General features: G+C 35.0%; 1 protein-coding gene and 1 long non-coding RNA gene across 4 annotated transcripts in view; one reads left to right on the top strand and one right to left on the bottom strand.

Moving 5' to 3' along the window:
- Positions 1-23,158, top strand: part of SEC24B (SEC24 homolog B, COPII coat complex component) — a 94,903-nt gene that overhangs the window by 25,206 nt on the left and 46,539 nt on the right. For 2 of the 3 annotated variants that reach the window (XR_005382654.1, XM_038581921.1), the window contains exons 3-4: positions 7,260-7,430; positions 16,392-16,496. Coding sequence is in view for 2 of the 3 variants with exons in the window: in XM_038581921.1 (XP_038437849.1) it covers positions 7,260-7,430; positions 16,392-16,496 (276 nt within the window). In the remaining variant the exon portion in view is untranslated. The remainder of the gene's footprint in view (positions 1-7,259; positions 7,431-16,391; positions 16,497-23,158) is intronic. The other variant, XM_038581922.1, reaches the window with a different exon arrangement.
- LOC111093576 lies at positions 7,192-15,909 on the bottom strand. The gene is made up of 3 exons (XR_005382655.1): positions 15,652-15,909; positions 8,439-8,473; positions 7,192-7,414 (listed from the first exon to the last, which is right to left on the bottom strand). It is a non-coding gene; the product is annotated as an uncharacterized LOC111093576 (long non-coding RNA).

The raw sequence follows: 23,158 nt of genomic DNA, 5'->3' as shown, positions 1-23,158 counted from the left end.
CTAAATAAAACCCACTTAATCTTAATACATAAATGTACTATATTGGAACGTAATAAACCGAATTCATTAAAAAAATAAAACATCCCTTAGAATCCTGTGAATTTTTGCAAGGGTGACTTGGGTGCCTAGGTACAAAGTTTGGCAGCCATGGGAATATTGAATTAAATTTTCTAGAAAGACAACTTTTAATTGCTTTGGATGCCCTTAAATAATATTCACATTAGAATAATAATCTTAGATATTAAACATAGTTTTGTGTGAAAGTCAACCCTCGAGGAATTGACAAAAACAATTGGAGTTTTTCTTTTAAGATTTTATTTATTCATGAGAGAGACAGAGAGAGGCAGAGAGACTCAGCAGAGGGAGAAGTAGGCTCCTCGAGGGGAACCCGATGTGAGTCTCCATCCCGGGACTCCAGGATCACGCCCTGGGCCGAAGGCAGGCGCCAAACCACTGAGCCACCCAGGCGTTCCTAAAAAATAACTTTTTTTTTTTTAAGATTTTATTTATTTATTTATTCATTCATTCATTCATTCATTCATTCATGAGAGGCAGAGGGAGATGCAGGCTCCATGCAGGGAGCCCGACATGGGACTCGATCCTGGGTCTCCAGGATCAGGCCCTGGGCTCAAGGCGGCGCTAAACCACTGAACCACTGGGGCTGCCCCTAAAAGAGAACTTTAAATGGTTATTTCATTTGCTTTTTTATAAGAACATGTCAGTATAATTCAGCACTAGAACTTCAAATTTATTATTGTTATTATTATTATTATTATTATTAAAAGGTCTATTCCAGGGCTCCTGGGTGGCTCAGTTGGTTAAGCATCTGCCTTCGGCTCAGGTTATGATCCCAGGCTCCCGCATCTGGTTCCCTGCTCAGGGGGATCCTGCTTCTCCTTCTCCCTTTGCCTGCCACTCCCCCTGCTTGTGCATGTCTTTCTCAGTTTTTCTCTCTCTGTCAAGTAAGTAATTAAAATCTTTAAAAAATAAAAGGTCTAAAAAGAAAAAAATGTCTGTCTCAAGTATGTATGTCTTGGGTGTTATGTTTACTTGTTGTTAACTTAGGGTAAAATTTTGGCTCCTGTGTAAAAAGTGTCATTTCATTAGGACCATTACTACAGATAAATCTCTGAAAGTTTAGAAGTCTTTTTGTAGTTTGAGATGAAGTTAGTTGAATGTGTGACTTTGGGATGTAAAGATACCCATCTTTGATAGCAAGATGAGTACTAAAATTTCATTTAAAATCATTTTATTAATTTTTTTACTATACCTTTGCTTTGAAAAGTATATAATTTTATAAATTAGCAAGAAAAATCTTGCAAAAATGTAGAATTTTGCCAGAAAATTATTTTCATTAAAATTAATTTTACTTTTTTCCTTAATGAAAATCACATATTAATAGCATATTATGAAATAGTACTATCTGATTAATGGTGTTTTTACTCTGGGCAATTTTATAAAACAAAAAGCATTTCAAAAACTACGTATAAAAAAACAATAATAAATATCTATATAATCCTAAATAAAAATCCACAGTATACATAACATCAAGATCTAGTTACTGGTAAGTTAATATCTGTCATCTTGGGGTATTGATGTGCCTGAGGAAAAGCAAAATTCTCAGCTTTCCCTGATATTTGATAGTTGAGCTGCAACCTTAAGAATTCTTCATGTGTAAAATAAACTGCAGGCAAAATAAATATTTAAAAGGCAAAATTTAAAAAGTTTTCAGAGAAAGTATGGAAGACTACTTCTAGAAACTTGGAGTAGTGAAGGGTTTCTTAAGGACAATGCACATACAATAAATTATAGTTATAAGGAGTAAACATGCTCAACTTGACTAATTTCTAATTAAGAACTTTTCTTCATTGAAAGACATGAAGAAAACAAAAAGATAAGCCGGGAACTAGGAGAAAAAAATACTTTTTTTTTTTTTTTAAAGATTTTATTTATTTATTCATGACAGAGAGAGAGACAGGCAAAGGGAGAAGCAGGCTCTGCGCAGGGAACCCCATGTGGGACTCAAACCCAAGTCTCCAGGATCACACCCTGGGCTGAAGGTGGCACTGGGGGTGCCTGAAAAAAATACTTATAGTATTTATCCAGAATATACAAATAACACATACAAATTAGTAAGAAAAAGACCAACAACCGAAGAAGAAAACAAGATGAAACGAAAACATACTCAACTTCATGAATAATCAAGAAAAGAAAATTAAAACTAGAATGGGATATCTTTTTATACCTAGTCACAAAATGATAAACATTTGAAAGTCTGACTATACCATTGTCAAGGATGTGGAGTAACAGGAGACTCTTAGACACTTGTTGTGATAGGAGGATTTATTGGTTTAATATTTTAGAAGAATTTGGCATTAGTGGAATTGAAGATGGCCATACCCCAAAATATAGCCATTCCACTTCTAAAATTTGGTGCATGAGTCACCCAGACTTGCAAAAATGCTCGTTCTTATTCATCAAATATAGTGTAGCCAGGCCTAAGATTCTACATTTTCATCGTGTTTGTAAGAGATGTTGGCAACCTAGGGACTACACTTGAATAGGAAGCCTCTAGAGCACTACGTCCTGTTTAGATGTACAGAACTTACAAGAAATGGTGACATTTGTTTGGGATACTGGGCCAAAAGGACTAGTCTTCTCTCTGGGCCAAAAAGAGCTTATTTCCCACAGGCTGCCCACAGACGGGATTCTGAGTCCCTTACTGCACACCTCATACCCATTTGAGCTATAGCACACACTTTGAGAAGCTCTGCCCTGAGGAAACACCTATATCTGCACCAGAGATGTGTTCATGAATATTTATAGCAGCACTGTTTGTGAAAACAAAAAGTGGAAACTCAAAAGTCATTATAGTGGAATGGATAGATCAATTATATCCTTGCAATGGACTGCTGAACAGAAGTGAAAATGTGATACAGGGCTATACTCATTTACATGAGGGAATCCCAGAAATGTAACATAGGAAGTCATGGAAGAATGCATGAAGAATGGTATCATTACTCAGTTAAAAAAAAAAAAAAACAAGCAAAAATAATGTTTAGGAATACTTGTGTGTGTGGCTAACTATTTAAAAACAAAAGCAAGGGAATAATAAGCAATCCAGGAGGGAGGACTTCTGTGAGGAGTAGTACACTGACAGCGTCAGCAGTTTTGGAAGTGTTTATTTTCACAACTGGATGCTGAGTTCATGGGTATTTTATTATGGTTTTACATGTGTATGTGTATATGCCTATATGTATCACATAAACTCTCATCTATACCAATTTTACTAAAAAAGTTTGTGACGTCAAAGCAGGGAGTAAGTGTATTCCTCTTTACTGGGAGAGAGCATGACAAGTTCAAGGGACTGGAAGATGACCAGTGAAGCTAGAGGATAACAGGCTAGGATAAGGCTAGGGACTTAGAATCATTCCAGGCCTCGTTAGCCGTGTTAGGAAGTGTTGAGGGTAAGTTGTTTTTTTTCTTCACCCTGAAGCACTGGCAGCATTTTGAAGGATTATAAACAGGTTGGAGAGTGGCTTTAATGTTCTGGAACAGAGAAGGGCCCTGTTAAACTACTTATCTTTACCTTTATGTGTGGAATTGATTTTGAAAAAGTAACTGTGGGAATAGTTGGAGGCCTAGGATGATGGAATTGTTCTTGATTGAGGTGTTTTGTTTCCTTCTGCCAAGTGCCTCTGGTACTACCAGCTTATTGCACTAATTCAAGTCCAGACTCCAGACTCACTGGACTATGAATGTTCTGAACCAAAGCCGCTGGTGTTTGTAAGGACCAGATTCCTGGTTTATCCTTACCCTGAAGTTATAACCCTGCAGAGCACTCTCTTAAAAGTGGAAGTCCAGGATGTCTTATCAGGTACCCCATCCGGTATGTCCTGGCATGTGTCTTCTGGTTCCCATACCCTGCAAAGCCACAGAAAACTGCAGATCAGGTCTGTAGCAGAAAGTGAAAGCAACTTTGAGTGTTGGCTATTTCTCTGAGTTTTCAGTTTCTTAGAGATTTTATTTTAGCTCAGAAAAATTCATTAATAGCACATTAGGTCTTTGATGGTTTTAAGAAAGTATTTTTTTAAAATAGTTTTGAAAGTTATCTTTTTTATATATATTTTTGTTGTTGGACAGTTCTGATTTTTTTTTTTTAAGATTTTATTTATTTATTCATGAGAGACACAGAGAAGAGAGAGAGGCAGAGACACAGGCAGAGGGAGAAGCAGGCTCCATGCAGGGAGCCTGATGTGGGACTCAGTCCCGGGTCTCCAGGATCAGGCCCTGGACCCAAGATGGCACTAAACCACTGAGCCACCTGGGCTGCCCTGAAAGTTATCTTTAATAGGAGGTTTGGCCTTTACCTCTCGTACTTACTGTGTCTTCCACCCCCCTTCCCTTTTCTCCATTGCTCAATCTTATTTTATTTTATTTATTTATTTATTTTTTAAATTTATTCATGAGAGACACAGATTGAGAGACAGGTAGAGATACAGGCAGAGGGGGAAGCAGGCTCCACGCAGGGAGCCCGACGTGGGACTCGATCCCAGGCTCCAGGATCAGGCCCTGGGTAGAAGGTGGCACTAAACCGCTGAGCCACCCAGGCTGCCCTCTGTCGCTCAATTTTAGATGATTATATCTTTCTTAGTTTTCACTTTGCCCTGTTAAATGTACTTACCACTCTGTTACGTTAGCAGTTTTAGTGAGTATATCAGTTATCTAATTGTGGTTTAAAACAAAAATGACATTAGTTTTCATAGTTCTGTGGGTTGGTTGGACAGTTCCTCAGCTGGTTTTTCCTGGACTCACCCATGTGTCTTCATTTAGCTGGAGACTTGGCTGGGTTGGAATATCCTAGAACTTCACTCCTATGTCCAGCAGTTGGTGCAGATAGTGTACTGGCGTGCCTAGGTTTTTCAACACTTTTTTTTATGTATATATTTTTTTATTGAAGTTTGATTTGCCAGTATATAGTATAATACCCAGTGCTCATCCCGTCAAGTGCTCCCACTCAGTGCCCGTCACCCAGTCACCCCATCCCCCCGCCCGCCTCCCTTTCCACAACCCCTTGTTTGTTTCCCAGAGCTAGGAGTCTCTTGTGTTCTGTCACCCTCTCTAATTTTTCCCCGCTAATTTTCCCTCCTTTCTCCTATAATCCCTTTCACAATTTCTTATATTCCCCGTATGAGTGAAACCATATAATGATTGTCCTTCTCCGACTGACTTACTTCACTCAGCATAATACCCTCCAGTTCCATCCACGTTGATTAACTAACTTCCTTACATGATAGTCACAGACAGCATTTCAAGAGCAGAAGGGCATAGCTACAAGGTTTCTTGAGATTTGAGTTCTGGAACCTGCATACCATTACTTCTGCCACATTCTGTTGAGTAAAGCCAGCCACAAGATTAGCCCTAATTCAGAGGGAGGAAAAGTAGACTCCACTTCTTAATGAGAAGAGTTGCAAAATATTGTGACCATGTTTTCAGTTCCCCACAATGATGTTTGTCCTTCCTAAAAATGGTGAATAGCGATTCAGAACTACCTTCCACCTTCTTCCCCCCATCCCCCATATTTATATCATTTGTATACTGTGGGACATATAACATGTTTGGGATTTTTTTCTTAATTTTTATTTATTTTAAGTAATCTCTATCCCCAATATGAGGCTTGAACTCATGACCCTGAGATCAAGAGTTGCATGCTCTTTAAATTGAGCCAGCTAGGTGCCCCAACATATAACATTTTGTTCTGTCACCACATTCCTGTATTTTTTTTAGTCTTAGATCTACTAAGTTTGTCTCTCTCTATATGCACAAACATCATATGTGTTTAAACATGCATACATGTATGTACCTACATATATGCATGTGTTCAGTATATCTTCATTGCTCACAAGTCTTTTGCCATAGGTTTTTTTTCTCCCTAACTTTGAGATATAATTGACATACTACACTGTAAATTTCAGATGTACAATATGATGATGGATTGATAAATGACACACATATGTGTTATAAAATGATTACCCACAGTAGGGTTAGTTAATATATCCATCATATGACATGGTTACCTTTTCTGTGTGTGTGGTGAGAACACTTAAGATTTACTGTCTTAGCAATTTCAAGTTTATAACAGTACTGTTAACAACAGTCACCATGCTGTATATTAGATCCCCAGAACTTATTCATCTTAAAACTGAAAGTTTATGGTGACAGATGGTAAGTACACTTATTGCAGTGAGCATTTCATCCTGTAGATAATTGTGAAATCACTATGTTCTACAACTGGAACTACTATAATACTGTATGCCAATGGGTATACATCAATAAAAAATAAAAATTTACAGTTTATGCCCTTTGACCAACATCGTCCTATTTTCCTTTCCCTTCACCCCCTGCCAGGCCCTGGAAACTACCATTCCATATTCCTCTCTGTTTCTATAAGTTCAGCTTTTTCTACATATAAATGACACTGTGTACTATTTGTTTTTCTCTGACTTATTTTACTTAGCATCATATCTTCAAGGTCCATCCGTTTTGTTGCAAGTGGCAGGATTTCCTTTTTTATGATTGAATAATATTCATGTGTGCATGTTTTTTATCCATTCACCCATCAGTGGACACTTAGGCTGTTGCCATGGGTTTTTTAGTGACCTCTTGGTTGGCTGAAGATTACCGTCTAGATCCACAGTTTGTTATGACAAAGGCCCACTATGAGTCACATGTACTTTATTTATTCCAGAAATCCAAATCTGGTACTACCATTGAGTCCTTACTTAGTTACATTTGAAATACAGCCTCTGATTAGTACAGGAAATAAGATGTGACGGTTTATAATACAAAAGTGGGTCTGAGCTAATACTAGAACCATTTGTGGAATTTATGAACTATATTACTGCAGAAGCAAAGAACCTCTATTCATTTTATCTTAGGTCCCATTGTTTAGTACCATAATGAATTAATAGTAGTGATCATTAGTAAAGAAAAATTGTTTGGGGTTCATTTTGTTTAAAAAGGTAAGGAGGCTTATGACATGTCTTAGGAAAGTTGCTGTTAAAGATTATTAAAACATTTGGTAAGTTTTCAATTTTTCTGAAAATCATTTCTTTGGACTTCCTTATTTTCTCTATTTAATACTAGATAAATGTAATACTACTGATATTTCTATAAGAACTTCAAATAAACCATATTTTGTTGGCTTTTAATAGATGTAAAGTTGATTGCTGTGAATGAAATAGTTTTTTTGTCTTCAGTTTCAGATTCTTTATCTTGTCCTGTTATGCAAAATGTTCAGCCTCTCAAGTCCAGCCCAGTCGTATCCACTGTTTTAGGAGCCTCATCAACAAGGGTGCCTCCTGCTGCAAATCGTCCAGTTGAGCCGGTAGCCTCAGTTACACAGCCATCAGAGCTGTTACAACAGAAAGGTATTTGAAAGATTTACTATATATAAGTGGAGAGAGAGCACATACACACTACATATACACACACACTGATTCAAATAGCAGATTTGATTTGATTTTTTAATTTTTTAAAAACTTTAATTTATTTATAATCTCTGTATCCGACATGGGGCTCGAACTTATGACCGTCAGATCAAGAGTCACACACTCTTCTAACTGAGCCACCCAGATGCGCCTCAAATAGCTGATTTTTAAAAAGTCAAACTGTATAACCATAACTTATAGAAAATAAGAAGTGTAATTTATAATCTCAATTCAAACACTATTTCCTTTTTATATATTAACTTCCAGTCTGTTTATGATTTTTTTTGCATAATTGCAATCATAGCTTACATATCATTTTGTATATTGTTTACATTTATTAAATTATATACAACTCTTCATATATCCACAAAATCATTATAGTCATTTTCACGGCTAATACTTCATTGTGTCAGTGTATTATAATTTACCAACCCATCCCTTTGTTGTGGAACATTTGTTTTCCTGTATTTTAAAAGGTATTATAATTTTCTTTTAGGATAAAGTATCCAAGATTTTTTTATTTAATGAATCTCCATATCCTATTTGATGATTTCTCTACTTATTATTATTAATGAAAGTAACTTTTGACTCAATTTGGAGAATAAGAGGGGTGAAATGAAACTGTAAGCCATACCCTTGCAGCATGAACAAACAATGAAGTTTATTCATTTGCTTGTTTAATATTCTCCATGTGTTAAATAAGTGACAGGTAACTGAAATACGTTGTTTTGACCCTTTTTCCCTACTTTGCCTTTTATTTTGGCAGTATTTTGTTTTCTTTCTGACTAAAATTCCGAATCTATTGATCTTTCCATTTAAAATACTGTATTTTTCATTTCATGAGAGATAACTGAACTGTTACTAGGAATCTATAGTTTGTATTTCCAGAACAACCATTAATACTATCTAAGGAACTGTACTACTTACTATATAGTGACAGCTTCTCACCTTGAGTATGAAGAATTCTCTTTCTCTCTTACATTCTGAAATTCAGAAAAAGCACCTTAAGTTGTTTTCACTACTTATTATCTGTTGACTATGTGGTCAAGAGGACTTTCTATCATTTGATCAGATTATACATTATAAATTTTCTTATTTGGCTTTATAGGAAAATCAACTGCAGCACCATGGAGTGTCCATTGATTCCCAACAAGCCAGTGGGTATATTAGGAATAAAATCTAGTTTTTTATAAGCATTTGTGTTTAAAATGAAGGACTGGTAGGAATGTTTTGCTTATCATGAGTAGAAAAAACTTAAGGGTAGGTTGAGCCCTTAACTGAATGAATGGTATCTTTCCTCTACATTGATGACTACCTTCCATTTCTTAAATATTATGCTCATTTTGACCCTTCACATTGCCCCTGCTAATATCTTTTTTCCTATTACATTATTTTTTACCATTTTACTTTGAGTACCATCCTACCATTTTACTATAAGTAAATCATTTTGTAAACCACATTCCCACAAAATAATTGTAATACGTTTCCTTTTTGTTCTTACTAATAAGATAGATTTGAAAAGAGGAGCTACCATTTATTGAGCATTTATAATGTGCCAGATATTATCTCACTTAACCCCCATTACAACCTTATAATATTATCCCTGTTTTACACATGAGAAAAGCGAGATTCACAAAGATTAGGTAATTTCCCCAAGATTATAAATTACTCTACCCAAGTAGCAGAGTGAAATAACCTTTTTATCTTTCTATATAATGAGGCCGAATTGTTTTGATGGCTGCTAACAAATTTTTGATGTACTTAAGAGAAGCTCCTTGAATGAGTAACAGAAAAGAGAATACTAGAACATTTGAATTATAGCTTTTATTGTTCCGTTAAGTAGGAGATTGGCTTATTTTAGTGGCCTCTTTATCTTTGGATAGATTTGGGTTATACGACCTAATTATGTGAGGTAGGGCTACCACGTATGTTGTGTAAGTTGTGGTTTATGTGAATGGTGCCTATTGTAGTTGGGTGGTGTGGGGGCTGCATAAGCTATGCTGTGGTTCTGATATGACTACTAAAATATTAATGCTTAAAAGAGATTAATATTTTTCTCCCAGCATCAAAGACACCCTTTATTAGTTATTCTCAGAAGGACCCAGCATTCTCATACTGGTTTTAAGATGGGAGGCTGCAAATTTTTGCTTACATATCTACCTAAAAAAGTTTTTGAGTACACTCTGCAACTACTTGAACATTTTTTAGATTGACATCTAAAGTTTTTCACCAGAAGTTTAAATAGTTGAAGGTATGTAATTTTTCGACATAATGCATATATTGACTTTTAAAATAAAAATCTTACATTATTCTTTGTATACACTAGAATAAACCTACCATCATCTTTTTTTGAAAAGGCCCAGATGAAAAAAAAAAAAAAAAAAGGAAAAGGCCCAGATGAGCCCCTTCTTTAACATTTGGGAAGTTTACATTTTTCCTTTTTCTCCTTAGTGTCATACTCTTTCCCCCGAATATAACAATATATTCTTAAGCTAGAAACTCTTTTATCAATCTATCATACTTCTCTGCCATAGTAATATTATAAAAAATAAAATTTTACATTTTGCTTTATTGCCTATGACCATGAGTGTCTGAGCATTAGCATTTTTTCTTCTGGATTAAACCATCAATACAATTATTATTAGCATATAGTTGGCCAAAACAACATATAAAAATTATGAATTTGTATATTTTTTAAATGGAAAGTACGTTTTGACTGGAAATATCTTTCAGTGAGATGAATGACTCTCCCCTATCCCCACAATAGCTTTGTATACCAGAGTTGTATGTGACTCATTACTAGAATAAGATAAACTTTAGATAAATTTCATTCATAGTTTTTATTTTCACACATTTAATTAGTAAGAAACTTTGTTCAAGTAGATAGGAATGATATTGGAAGGCTTTTTTTTTTTTAAGATTTTATTTATTTATTCATGAGAGACACAGAGAGAGGCAGACACACAGGCGGAGGGAGGAGCAGGCTCCCTGCAAGGAACCTCATGTGGGACCGGATTCCAGATCCCAGATCCCCGAATCACACCCTGAGCCAAAGGTAGATACCCAACCACTGAACCATCCAGGCATCCCTCTTTGGAGTTTTTAAATTGGTTAAACTTCTGAGTTACATGTCAGTAATTTTAATTGTTGTTTGTTAGATTTTATTTTCCAGGTTATAGATAGATAGTAGCACTATTACTTTCATGTAGCAGTTTACAATTTTAAAATACCTTTAACTTTTATTATCTCTCTTGATCATCAGGTGAAGCAAGCATGTCATATTTCATCTTCCTTTTATAGAAGAAGAAATTGAAGTTTAAAGAGGTTAGGTATCTTCCCAAAAACACCAACTCCCTAGATGGGGTGCCAAGATCAGTATAGATCTTCTGCCTGCAAACCCAATACTTGTTTTACTGAATCAGCAATTATTCAAAATATTATGAATTTCATTGTACTATTGCCAATATAATAAATATCTCATCATATCCTTTAAATGTATTTTTATCAAAAACTTCATACTATGATGTAGGTCATTTATTTTATGTATGGTATCTCATATAACCTAATTGGCAAAAGCAGTCTTCATTTTCAAACCAGTGAGGCAAATGTTATTCTTTGTCAGAAAATCTAATTTCATTTTTTTAATCTAAGGAAATATGTTCCTAGTTTCAAAGGAGTATCATAAGCTCCAATGAGAAATAAATTATAGTGTATGTCTTCTAAGCCAAATTACTAAAAGCAGTCGAATTTAAATGTCAAAAATCTAATATGATTAATTTATCCTTTTTTATAGTAGGTTATAAAAACTATGCAATGAGTCGATATGCTGTTTTTCATTACCAAATTTGAAATAAAGCGGTGTGACATGTACCTAATATTATGCTATTTATGCAGTGAGGATTATCTTGAAGCATTGTATTCTAGTGGTAAATATATGCATTGTGTGTATCAGATTCTGGTATTTGACTTTTTAAAAATATTTTAAAAGGAATAAAGTATAAAAATCAGAAATAACTGTTAATTTCGTCAGACATCATGATTAAAATATTGCCGTGTAATTAACTGAAAAAAGAAAAACATATACCACTTAGTGATAATGGGTTCCTCTCTTAGTAAATATTGTTGTTGTTGTTGTTGTTAAAAGGAAATAGAATTAAATATTGTATAAAATATAAGGAGGTGAGAAGTGATTATAATCATCATAAATATTTTATGATAAAGTAGATTGTAAAATACTTTATTGAACATCTCATATTGACTCTGAAAGAAATTACGTAGAATTTTTATCTATAGTTTTTTTCAGTGTATCTTGAAAAAAATTGGTCATCCTAGAAAACATTCTATTTGTTTTAAAAGAATTTACGTTGCTAAGAATACCACTCAGATCGGTGGAAGGTTCCTTTTTAAATGACTAGTTCTATCCCCTATATTGACAAATATTAAGAATAGCTGAAAAAAATTGTTTTTAATTAAATATACACAACAATATGTTTTTATGTTTTTGAAATTCAATAATAATAATAGCTAATAATTATATAATAGTATATTTCAGGCAGCCTTTTAAGCTTTGAAATAATTAGTGAAATAATAATTTAATACTTTTTGCAATAAATAATTTAATACTTAGTATATTTCAGGCAGCCTTTTAGGCTTTGAAATAATTTGTGAAATGATAATTTATGAAATAATTCATTTAATCCTTACAACAACCATTTGAGGTAGTTATTACCCCTTTTAACAGATGATGTAAATGAAAACCACAGAGGTTAGTAACTTACCCCGGGGAAACATAGCTGGTAAGTGCTAGAACCTAAAATTGAACCCGAAGTCCCCATCTTTATTCAGTGTCTTGCTGCTTATCTGTTCAGTATTTTGTACTGTTTTTGCTTTGTTCTCATGGGACTCTTTCGAAAGCAGTCAGTTATTTGACAGTAGTAGTTTTGAGCTGCGTGTATGTAGAATTATTAAATTAATTCATCATTACTGGGCAGCCTGGGTGGCTTGGCGGTTTAGTGCTGCCTTCAGCCCAGGGTGTGATCCTGGAGACCTGGGATCAAGTCCCACGTCCAGCTCCCTGCGTGGAGCCTGCTTCTCTCTCTGCCTGTGTCTCTGCCTCTCCCTCTACCTGTGCCTTTCATGAATAAATAAATAAATAAAATATTTAAAATAAATAAATAAATTCATCATTACTTCCACCAGTATACTTTTCAGTATTTCTGAATTAAGAACATTCCAGGAAGTACCAACTCCATTTCTAACATGTTTCATCTTTAACTGAAACATGTATGGCAAGGTATACCATGTATATACAGGTGTACCTGTATATATATATACATATACATATATACATATATATACATATACATGTAGATACAGGGTGCCTTGATTAATCATTTAAGGACGGAGGAAGCTTTCCCTTTAGTGCCATAAGGATTTTTATATCTCAAGACTGGGTATTACAGTAAGAATTAGGATAAATTAAGAATATGTGTTTCCTTTGTTCAGTGAGAGAATGGCTGTTGTTAACATAGGCGCTTTTTAAGATGGGTAGGTTTTAGAAAGAGAGTACTATGGAAATTGATTCCCTTAAAACCATCATTTTGCAAAGACTTGAAAAGTCTTACAGTATGTGTTTCTAGTTTGAAAACCAGCTTAGAAAAGATAACACTCAGAAGTTTAAACTGTTCAATTTAAAAAAGCTATCAATTTTAAAAAGCTAAAGTTCTCTCTCTTTCTCTCTCTTTTTTTAAAGATTTTATTTATTTGCCACAAAGAGAGAGAACAAAGCAGGGGGATTAGAGGGAGAAGCAGACTTCCCAATGCAGGCACCCCAATGCAAGACTCGATCCTAGGACCCTGGGATCATGACCTGAGCCAAAGGCAGATGATTAACTGAGTCACCCAGGCGCCCCAAGGATTTATTCTCTTAAGACTTTATTTATTCCCCATGTAGCTGTATCCAGGGAACAGTGAAGATGCCTTTTATTAAGCAGCTCAAAGAATATGGTCTCCTGGAGAGTTTTGCCTAGAGGTACTTTAAGATGATAGGTAGTTTAAACTAAATGTCCTTTTTAAAATACTGGGGTGCAGTTGATAACAAAGCTCTTCATCATGTTAGGTTCTATCAGTGCAGTGTGTCTTAAACTTCTTGCTTTATTCGATTCACACCTTGAAAGCTCTGGTTAAAACAGAATGTTAGGATACAGCATTCCCGCCCCATTTGGTGGTAGTGGTAGTGGTTGGAGTAGGAGGTCTCCATGTACATTTTTACAGTGGCTTTCAAGCTAAGCTCTAGAAGATGTCATTTTCTACCACCTCATATATGAAATCTGAGTATTTCATACATAGGTCTGGCTGTTAAAGAATATCTAAGTAGAGGCACTCAGGAAGTTTGCATAACCATTCATATATTGTAGAGTAGATGACTTGGCTGTAACTGCTCATTTGTTGCAGTTTGTATATATTGTACCCAGCGTAGAGCAGGACATTTAAATAAAGATTGGTTGTTACTTTGGAGTCACAAACAAAAATGTCATAATCTTGTGCCATTAATATTCCCAAAGTTTACTTGGACAAGCAAAAGAAGGCTAAATTCTGAGCATAGTAAGAGTGAGAGTTGGGGAAGGGCTTAAATCTTTCATCTCTAGCACTTCTCCAAAAGGATTGCATCTTTTTTCAGGAAAAGTAAAAAATTTGAGTATGTTGTGTGACATTCTGTTAACATAGTACATTGACATCCGTGATATCATATAAAGTGATGAATAATTTTACTCTATTCTCTTATTCATAGATTTTTCCAGTGCTCTTTAGAGTTTTGCTCTTTAGAGTTTTTTAAATCCTTGTATAGCCATCTCATTTGTTCCCAATTAAGCATTGGATATTTTTCCAAAAATAAGTGAATCTGTTTTTAATTCAGTAAATTTGGAGAAAGGGAGGAAAGTGTCTTATCATACATATGGGTTTGTGCTGTACTTTGGCTCCTTTGTTTAGTTACAGAGTCAACAGAACAATTATTGATTCAGTCATGAAAGGAATGGATTTTCTTCCGATTTTTTTCCTGCTTCGTGGACTCTCTTAGTACAGTAGAGTTTCTTTCTTCTTATTCTATGTACACGCGTACTTTTTAAAATGCAGTGCTAATTGCATTTTGAGAAAGTACTTCATTTTTAAAGAGGTTCTTAAATTGAAGAATTTTCTCTAAAATCTTTTTACTCTTAACTTGTGTTTTATTGCAAACTTTTTAGTATATTTAACATAAGGTCTAGTATTAGTCAAATTTTCATTTTAAATAGGCTTTTGTTAGAGGAACATGCCACTCTGAATTTGGTCTTTCAAGGTATCAAGTTGATTTCTTATATTGCCTGAATTTATTTTAGTTCACATTGATTTTTACTTTCTCAGATGCGTTTGTGGTAACTACTATTTTATCTATATATATTTTTTAAAGATTTTATTTTATGAGAGAGAGAGCATGAGCAGGAGAAGGGTCAGATGGAGAAGGAGAAGCAGACTCCCCCACTGAGCATGGAGCCACCATAGGCTTGATCCGAGGACCACGAGATCATGACCTATGCTGAAGTCAGATGCTCAACCAACTGAGCCACCCAGACACCTCTATTTTATCTATATTTAAAAGATGTTCCAGCAAAGCCAGCATATGTTTCTGTGACTTACTTGGTCCTACTGGGAAGATCAAAGCTTTACTCATTGACAGTTTAACCTTTGCTCTCTTCTGAGGTCAAATTTTTCTCTTTAATAGTATTTTTCCTATGATAGACATGAGTGATGTTTCTTAACAAAATATGCTAATTTTAAAAGGTCACCTTAAATTAAAAAAAAGAAAGCATCAGAGGACTACCATGTGATTTTGGTGAGGCAAGGCTTCATTGTGCTTCCAATATTGTGAAATGTCCTTAAAAATCTACATTATGTTTTTGGGTTTCTTCTGTTATCCTTTTTTTTTTAAGTTGAACTATAAGATTTTCTTTATATGGATGTTTATTCTTTTTTCTATTTTTATTTTTAATTGGGATTATTTTATTTTCCCTCTTAAAATTTGTGGATATTAATTTTAGCCTAATTTTACCAGATTTATTAAAAAATAAAAATACCCAATCACTTTTCTTTTTTTGGAGAAGTGTTACACAGTTACCAGCCATACCTTTTCCACACAATCTTCCTTCTCAGTGTGTCTTACACAGAGGACCAGTCCTCCACCTGCTTCAGACTGACATGTAGGCAATAGGTGAGATGATTGATCATCTCAGAAAATTCACTGTTTTATAATTGTCACACTTGTAGGACCACAGTTAATAATTGTCACACTTGTGGGGCCACAGTTAATAAGCTCTTTTTTTTTCCTTTTTTGAGCATCTGTGAGCAGAGAACTGTTCTGAATACAGTTCTTTAACTGTCATTCTTTTTCCGTTATGAGAACTGAGTTACCATCAAGTTGGCATTAGCAGAAGGAAGGTATCAAGTATTTGCATGTGTGTTGAATGCTGTATAAATTAATTTTAGTAGAAATGATCACTGCTTACCAAGAATGTACAGTCCCAAAGGAAGTATACCACAAGGGCCCCAAGGTCAAAGAAGGTAAACATGTATAGAGCTCAGTTAAATTTTCAGAGTAGCAATGCAGTTTCCTAAATATTATCAGTGTAATACGTGGTACTTTTTTCACACTTAGACCAGTTCATATAAAAGCTGCTTTTACTAAACTGCTTTGCAGAAATTTTCTAACGGTTCCAGTTTTGATAATAAATTTGCTAACATTAAAATGCATGCTGGGATGTTCTTTAGAATGTCAGAGTTCTTTCTCACTTATAATGCAATGTCAAAGTTTTATTTCTCATCTTTCCTGTTGGTTTGACTCTTGTGTTTGTGCTTTCCACTTTACAGGCATGCAGTATGGTGACTATGTTAATAATCAAGCTAGCTCCGCACCAACTCCCTTGTCATCAACTTCCGATGATGAGGAAGAGGAGGAGGAGGATGAGGAAGCAGGTCTGCTTTAGCTTTACACCAGTTCTTGATCTTTTCCTACTCAAATTTTCTTTTATGTCCACAGTCTATTAGCCTTAAAAAAAAAAAAAAAAAGTGTCTGCAGATTTAGCTCAATGAACTTGCTTGATATGGGTTATAGAAGTTTGGGTCACTTGAAATGAGGTGTTTTGCTTGTTTGTTTTATTTTTCCTCCTTTGGACATCTTTTACCATTTTGTAAGTAACAACGCATCTTTCATGATGTCAGAGTGCTTCTTTCAGAAATGCATTTCCTCTCATGTCACACATGCCAAAGAATGAGTCCTAACTGAAGCTTTTGGCTTATGCTTGCTTTAGCACCCTTTTAGGAATAATGTTTCATTTTCTGCTTTGCATGCTACTTTAATCAGAATGAACCACATGGATTTTATAATAGTGAAAGAGAAATTGGTAATGTTTCTTTGAGGTTCTTTTTGGCCCTTCTTGTCATATATCTAAAGGCCCAAAATTTGTAGTTACTGTCCTGCTTCTTGAAGTAGTAGTCCACTTCTTGCTAAGTGAAGAAGTTGTGCTTGTGATTATGTGTTGCAGCCTGTTTAATATCTTCTTCTGGCTTTGCTGGGTAGAACATGGCTGAACATTGAGCAGTTCAGTTCCTTCATTAATTCTAATAGTTTAAGACAACCAGTAAGTTCTGAGCTTTCAAGTTACATATAACTATGGTTCTCCCTTTGTCATATTTATTACTGAATAGAAGGATTGGTTCTATAAATAATATGTTTAAACACAGTTTATTTCTTATGTATTTTAAAAATATTCAAATCATTATACATGATTTGAGGAGGGGTAAAAATAGAGGGTTACAGATGGGGAGTAATTTTTTTTTACTTGAAATACATATATACCCATCTATCTTTTTGGATTTTTTGTAATTTTTAAATTTTATATGATTGCAGTCTTACAGAAAAGTTGTAAGAAGAGTAAAAGAAACTCCGATGTACACTTATATAAACCATTTTTGCCCCACTTGCTTTATAATTATACATTTTTTCTACATCATTTGAAAATAAGTTAGAGTTATGTACCTTTACCCCTCTGTACTTTAGTATGTATTTCCTCATTATAAGAACAATGTCTTACGTAACATAACCACAGTACAGTATGTTAAACACTGATGTAATAATATCTGCTATATAGTCCATAGTCAGATCTCGAGAGTTGTCTCAGTAAGGTCTTTTATAGCTGTTTTCATGGTCCAGGATCTAATTCAAGGATCATCCATTAATATTTGTGGCCATATCTATATAGATTTCTTCCATCTGAGATAATCCTTTACCCTTTCTTTCTTTTTCTTGACTGACATTTTTGAAGAATATAGGCCAGTTGTTTTTTAGAATGTAACTCAGTTTGGGTTTATCTGATGTAGCCTTGTGATTAGATTCAGATCATGTGTTTTTGGCAGAATTGGCACTAAAGTAATGTTCTGTTCTTAGTGCGCCCTGTCCAAGGCACATGATGTCGATTTGTTCCCATATTGATGATATTAACTTTGATCACTTGATTAAAATGGTGTCGGCCAAGTTTCTCCACTGTAAAGTTACTACTTTTCCCCTTGAAATTAATAAGTAATTTGTGGGGAGATTATTTTGATAGCCTGTAGATGTTCTGTTCTTAAACGGTCATTCTGTTTTCAGCATTCATTAATGATTTTTTAATTCCAACATTCCTTCTATATTTATGAATCAAGGTTTTAGTATAAAGGAGATCTTTTTCTTCTCCCTTGTTGACTTCTTTGGGTTCATATTGGCTCATGGATTCTTATTTTATTCACTTTGTAATAATCCATTATAGTCGTTATTTTGATAGCAACTTGTGTGAGACTTGGTCAGTGCCAGCTCCTTCAAACTGTCTTTTAAAAATGTTCCCATGAATCTTTAAGCACTTACTTTAAGCACATTGAGGCCTTAGTAAGATATTCCTAGCTCATCTTACACTGCTGCAGCCATGGACTGAGCCATTTCTCGAAGGAGTCCTATTTCCTTTAGTGGACAACGGTATTTTAGAAACCAAGGTCTGATTTTAGTGTGTGGTTTTTGCTATTAATGGATCATTGTTCTAGACCTTGAATTATTATTACTTAATGTATATATTATTCAGATCCTCTCATGATCCTTATTTTTATACATTTCAATAATATATTATTTTGTGTGTTGTCAGCCTAACTTGCTCTCATTTTTTTTTTTTTTTTGCTATTTTTCTTTTTAATTCCAGTATTGTTAACTAAATCACTCTGACTTATTCTGCTTGGAATTAGGTATAATTGTTGAAAACTGTTTCCTTAGATGGGGAAAAAAAAAATTGGGAAATCAAAAGATTAAGCATTCATGGTTTTTCTCCTCTTACCTTGTCTTGCTTAATTACTTTTTTCTTGAATATATTACTGATTAAAAATTTCTGAGTTTTTTTTTTTTTTTTAAGGTTTTCTCTAAACTCTGGTGAAATATTAGTTTCAGGTGCACAATATAGTGATTCAGGGGATCCCTGGGTGGCGCAGCAGTTTGGCGCCTGCCTTTGGCCCAGGGCGCAATCCTGGAGACCCGGGATCGAATCCCATGTCAGGCTCCCGGTGCATGGAGCCTGCTTCTCCCTCTGCCTGTGTCTCTGCCTCTCTCTCTCTCTGTGTGACTATCATAAATAAATTAAAAAATTAAAAAAAAATTCATCTACAATATAGTGATTCAACACTTCCATACAGTACCCCGGGCTAGCACAACTGCCCTCCTTAATCCCCATCACCTGTTTCACCGACTCCCCACTCACGTCCCGTCTGGTAATCATCAGTTGTTCTCCGTGGTTAAGAGTCTGTTTCTCAGTTTGCCTCTCACACTCTTTTTTTCCCTTTGCTCTTTTATTTCTTAAATTTTACATATGAATGAAATCATAACATTATTTGTCTTTCTCTGACTTACTTTATTTAGCACTGTACTCTCTAGCTCTTTCCATGTCCTTGCAAATGGCAAGATTTCATTATTTTTGTTGGCTAAGTAATAATCCAGTGTGTGTGTGTGTGTGTGTGTGTGTTTATACCACCTCTTCTTTATCCATTCATCAGTCGATGGACACTTGGGTTGTTTCCATAATTTGGCTATAGTAGATAATGCTGCTATAAACATCGAGATGGGGCAGCCCCTGTGGCGCAGTGGTTTAGCGCTGCCTGCAGCCTGGGGTGTGATCCTGCAGGCCCGAGATTGAGACCCACGTCAGGCTCCCTGCGTAGAGCCTGCTTCTCCCTCTGCCTGTGTCTCTGCCTCTCTGTCTCTCTCTCTCTCTCTGTCTCTATGAATAAATAAATAAAAATCTTTAAAAAATACATAGTTTAAACATCGGGATGGATGTGCCCCTTTAAGTTAGTATTTTTATATTCTTTGGATACACTACCTAATAGTGTAATTGTTGGGTCGTAGGGTGGTTCTAATTTTAATTTTTTGAGGAACTTCCATACTGTTTTCCAGAGTGGCTGCACCAGGAAAATTTCTAAGTTCTTAGCTCAGTGGCATTTAGATTTTAATAATTTTAATAATACTTAACATTTTTGAGCACTTACTGTGCGTCGGTCATAGCACTAAAGAGCTAATGTGTCTCCCTGGGATTTTGGGTCAATTTTTCTAGATTCAAATCCTGACTTTGACACTTAACAGCTTTGTGACAAGTTTCTTAAACACATTGAGTCTCAATTTACTCATCTGTAAAATGGGAATAATAACAGTAACAATTACATATAATTATTTTGAGTATTGAAGGTATTCTTTATAAAGAGATTAGAACAGTATCTGGCAAATGGTAAGCACTCAAAAAGATATACCAGTCATTAACATTGAGATTATATTCTTATTGCAGTTTATTCTTCTCAACAGTCCTGTAAGCCAGAGATAATTGGCTCCATTTTACAGATGAGTTGACTTTGATCTGAACAAGTTAAGTACCAGTTCGTCTCTGGTCCTGCAACTACTAAGGAGCAGAGTGGAGGAGATTCAAACTGTCTCTTTGCATAAAGGTGTGAAAAGGAAGGAATCTCTATCTCCTACTGAGAACACAAAGTACTGCAGCAGGAGGGAACTAACCACTACTGGCATGTGGCAGTCATCACTGCTGTACTACTGACAGACTGTCTTCCTCCTGCCGTTTTTTATTATGCAGCAAAATGTTAAGACTATACCATGGACATTTTTACTAGAATCCTGTGTTCTCAATTCATGGTTTGTTTAAAAAAAAATCATATGTTTGTTGATTGCAAATTAAAGACATGTTTTAAATGAGAAAGAAAATGTAGCTTTTAAATGAATTTTATTTTATTTTTTAAAACCCTGCTCAGTTACAATAATTTTTTCATGTCTAGAGAGGTAAAAGGGGCTCAAATTATTGTGGAGACTACATACAAGTATTTATATAAAGTAGAGATTTAGAGTGCTCTACTTTTTAAGCATTTCAGTGGTATTCATTCCCCGTATTCATGAGACTTTTGTGTGTTTAGTTTATGTGGAATTGTTCCAATTTTGATAAAATTTATTGAATAATAATGAAATATTAATGAGCAGATTCAGAAATTAATATTCCTCTTTATTGTTATGGTATAGATTTTGTACTAGGGATAGTCTTATATTTTATTAGAAGCTACTAAAAATTTGGAATTGTTGGAGAATAAACTTAAAATTAAAGGAAACTTGAGTAAGTAGCAAGCTGTCTCTGGGTTTATTCAGTCATGGGTACTCACTCCTTCAGTTGTTGGTGCTAGAGTGGACCCTCTATTAGTTTTAGGTCTCATACTGCAGACAAATACTGTCATTCTTATTACAGTAAGGAATACTAACATGAAAGTGGGAGAGAAAGGAAAGAAGCAGTGAAATAAGAATTGAGATGTGAAATCATGTGAGAGGGAGGAAAAACAAACAACTAATTCAGACTTCAGGCTGTGATCAGCCCTGTTCCTGGAAAACACTTTGAATTAATGTTCTGTTCCTGCTGTACAAACTCTCAATCACTTTTTCCCTAGGGAATTTTCAGGTTGGGACGAGGCAAGAGGGACAACAGGTAGCTTTCTCACATGGCACTGGGAATGTGACAGCTTGGTGCTATCTTTTGTAAGTGCTAGTGGAATAAAATTTGATTTTTCATAGTGAATTTTAAGATTGTAGTCAGTTTTTGTTTGACTTTCACACAGGCTCATAGTAACTAACTAGTGTCAGGTACTACATCAGAGATACACGTTTATGGGTTGCCTGGGGTATTTTAAAAGATAATGTATTTTGACATAGAACAAGTCAAGTCGACTTCTATAGATAATAAGACAGTATGAACCTGCTTAGGTCTAAGTTCCAAAGAGAAATCACTGTGGGTTTTTTTGGGTTTTTTTTGTTGTTGTTGTTTGTTTTTTTTAAGCAGACGAGGGAGAAGCAGGCTGAGTAGGGAGCCTGATGCAGGACTCAATCGTAGGACCCCGGCATCATGACCTGAGCTGAAGGCAGTAATTAGCCAACTGAGCCACTCATGGGAATTCTTTTAATCCAAGTATATAGTACAGTATTATTAACTCTAATACTATGCTATACATTAGATATCTCAAACATACTCATCTTACAACTAGAAGATTGTACTCTTTGACCAGTATCTCCCCTTCCCCCTATCCCTTGTAAAAGAATCCTTAGAAGGGTTCAAATCTGTCTTTCCCTTCAATTGATGTCGTATTATATTATTTTAACAAGTAGATATCCTTCAGCTTAATTTAATACACATGTAATATATTTGTTAAATTTTACAAATTGACCACATGTCCTGGGTCTCTGAAGGATGTAAAAGGGCCCACGCCACAAGAAAAGTATTTGAGGGTTTTCAGTTTTCATATACATTAAAAAGAAAATATGTCACCTGTTACCTGAACATTTACCTTATAAACGTGCCATATATATATAAGATTTCTATAGCTGGGAACTCCCAACTTTCTGTATAGTGAGATGGGGCAGAGCATTAGGGCAACAGTGGAAGGAGATTTGGTTCCAGCACCTGGAGTTAGAATTCAAAGGTACTTTCAAATAGAAATAGTTTTTAAGTAGTAATTAGATGTCTAGGCTAGCCCCAAATCTAATTAACTAAACATTTGAAAATGCTTTCTTTTTTCCTCTAGCCATGGCAAATCTATAGGATTTAATCAAGAATATAGATTATGTGCTTTATAAGTACTTGCTAACTGGACCTATCTAAGGTTTAAGAATGAGGGCAAGTCCCAATGCTATTCATTTAATTAAAGCGAACTTGTACACAGAAAGCAATATTTTGCTTGGTGTCATGGTTCCAGAGATTAATGCAGTAGCATAGCTTCCTCTGTATACTCATAATATGGTAGGGCACTTTATGTGATTACAATATATCTTGAAAAGTACATTAATTAAGAGATGAGAAAATGTCCTGACATAGGGGAGGAAATGATTTTCCATGGGTATATCAGAAAGATTTTATGGAGGATTTGACATTTGAAGGATGATTAGGAGTTTGCCATGTGAAAGAACAGAATCTAAGCTAATGAACCAATATTTATAGTGCATAAATGCAACAAAGGTGGTATGTTAGGTGAGGAATGAGATCAGTGTGATTGCATCATAAGATAAAAGAGAGAAAATGGTATAGGAATAG

The sequence above is a fragment of the Canis lupus genome, chromosome 32 (assembly GCF_011100685.1).
Source record: "Canis lupus familiaris isolate Mischka breed German Shepherd chromosome 32, alternate assembly UU_Cfam_GSD_1.0, whole genome shotgun sequence".
Classification (NCBI taxonomy): Eukaryota; Metazoa; Chordata; class Mammalia; order Carnivora; family Canidae; genus Canis; species Canis lupus.
The sequence above is the reverse complement of the archived record's forward strand: the minus strand, read 5'-3'. Positions and strand labels throughout refer to the sequence as shown.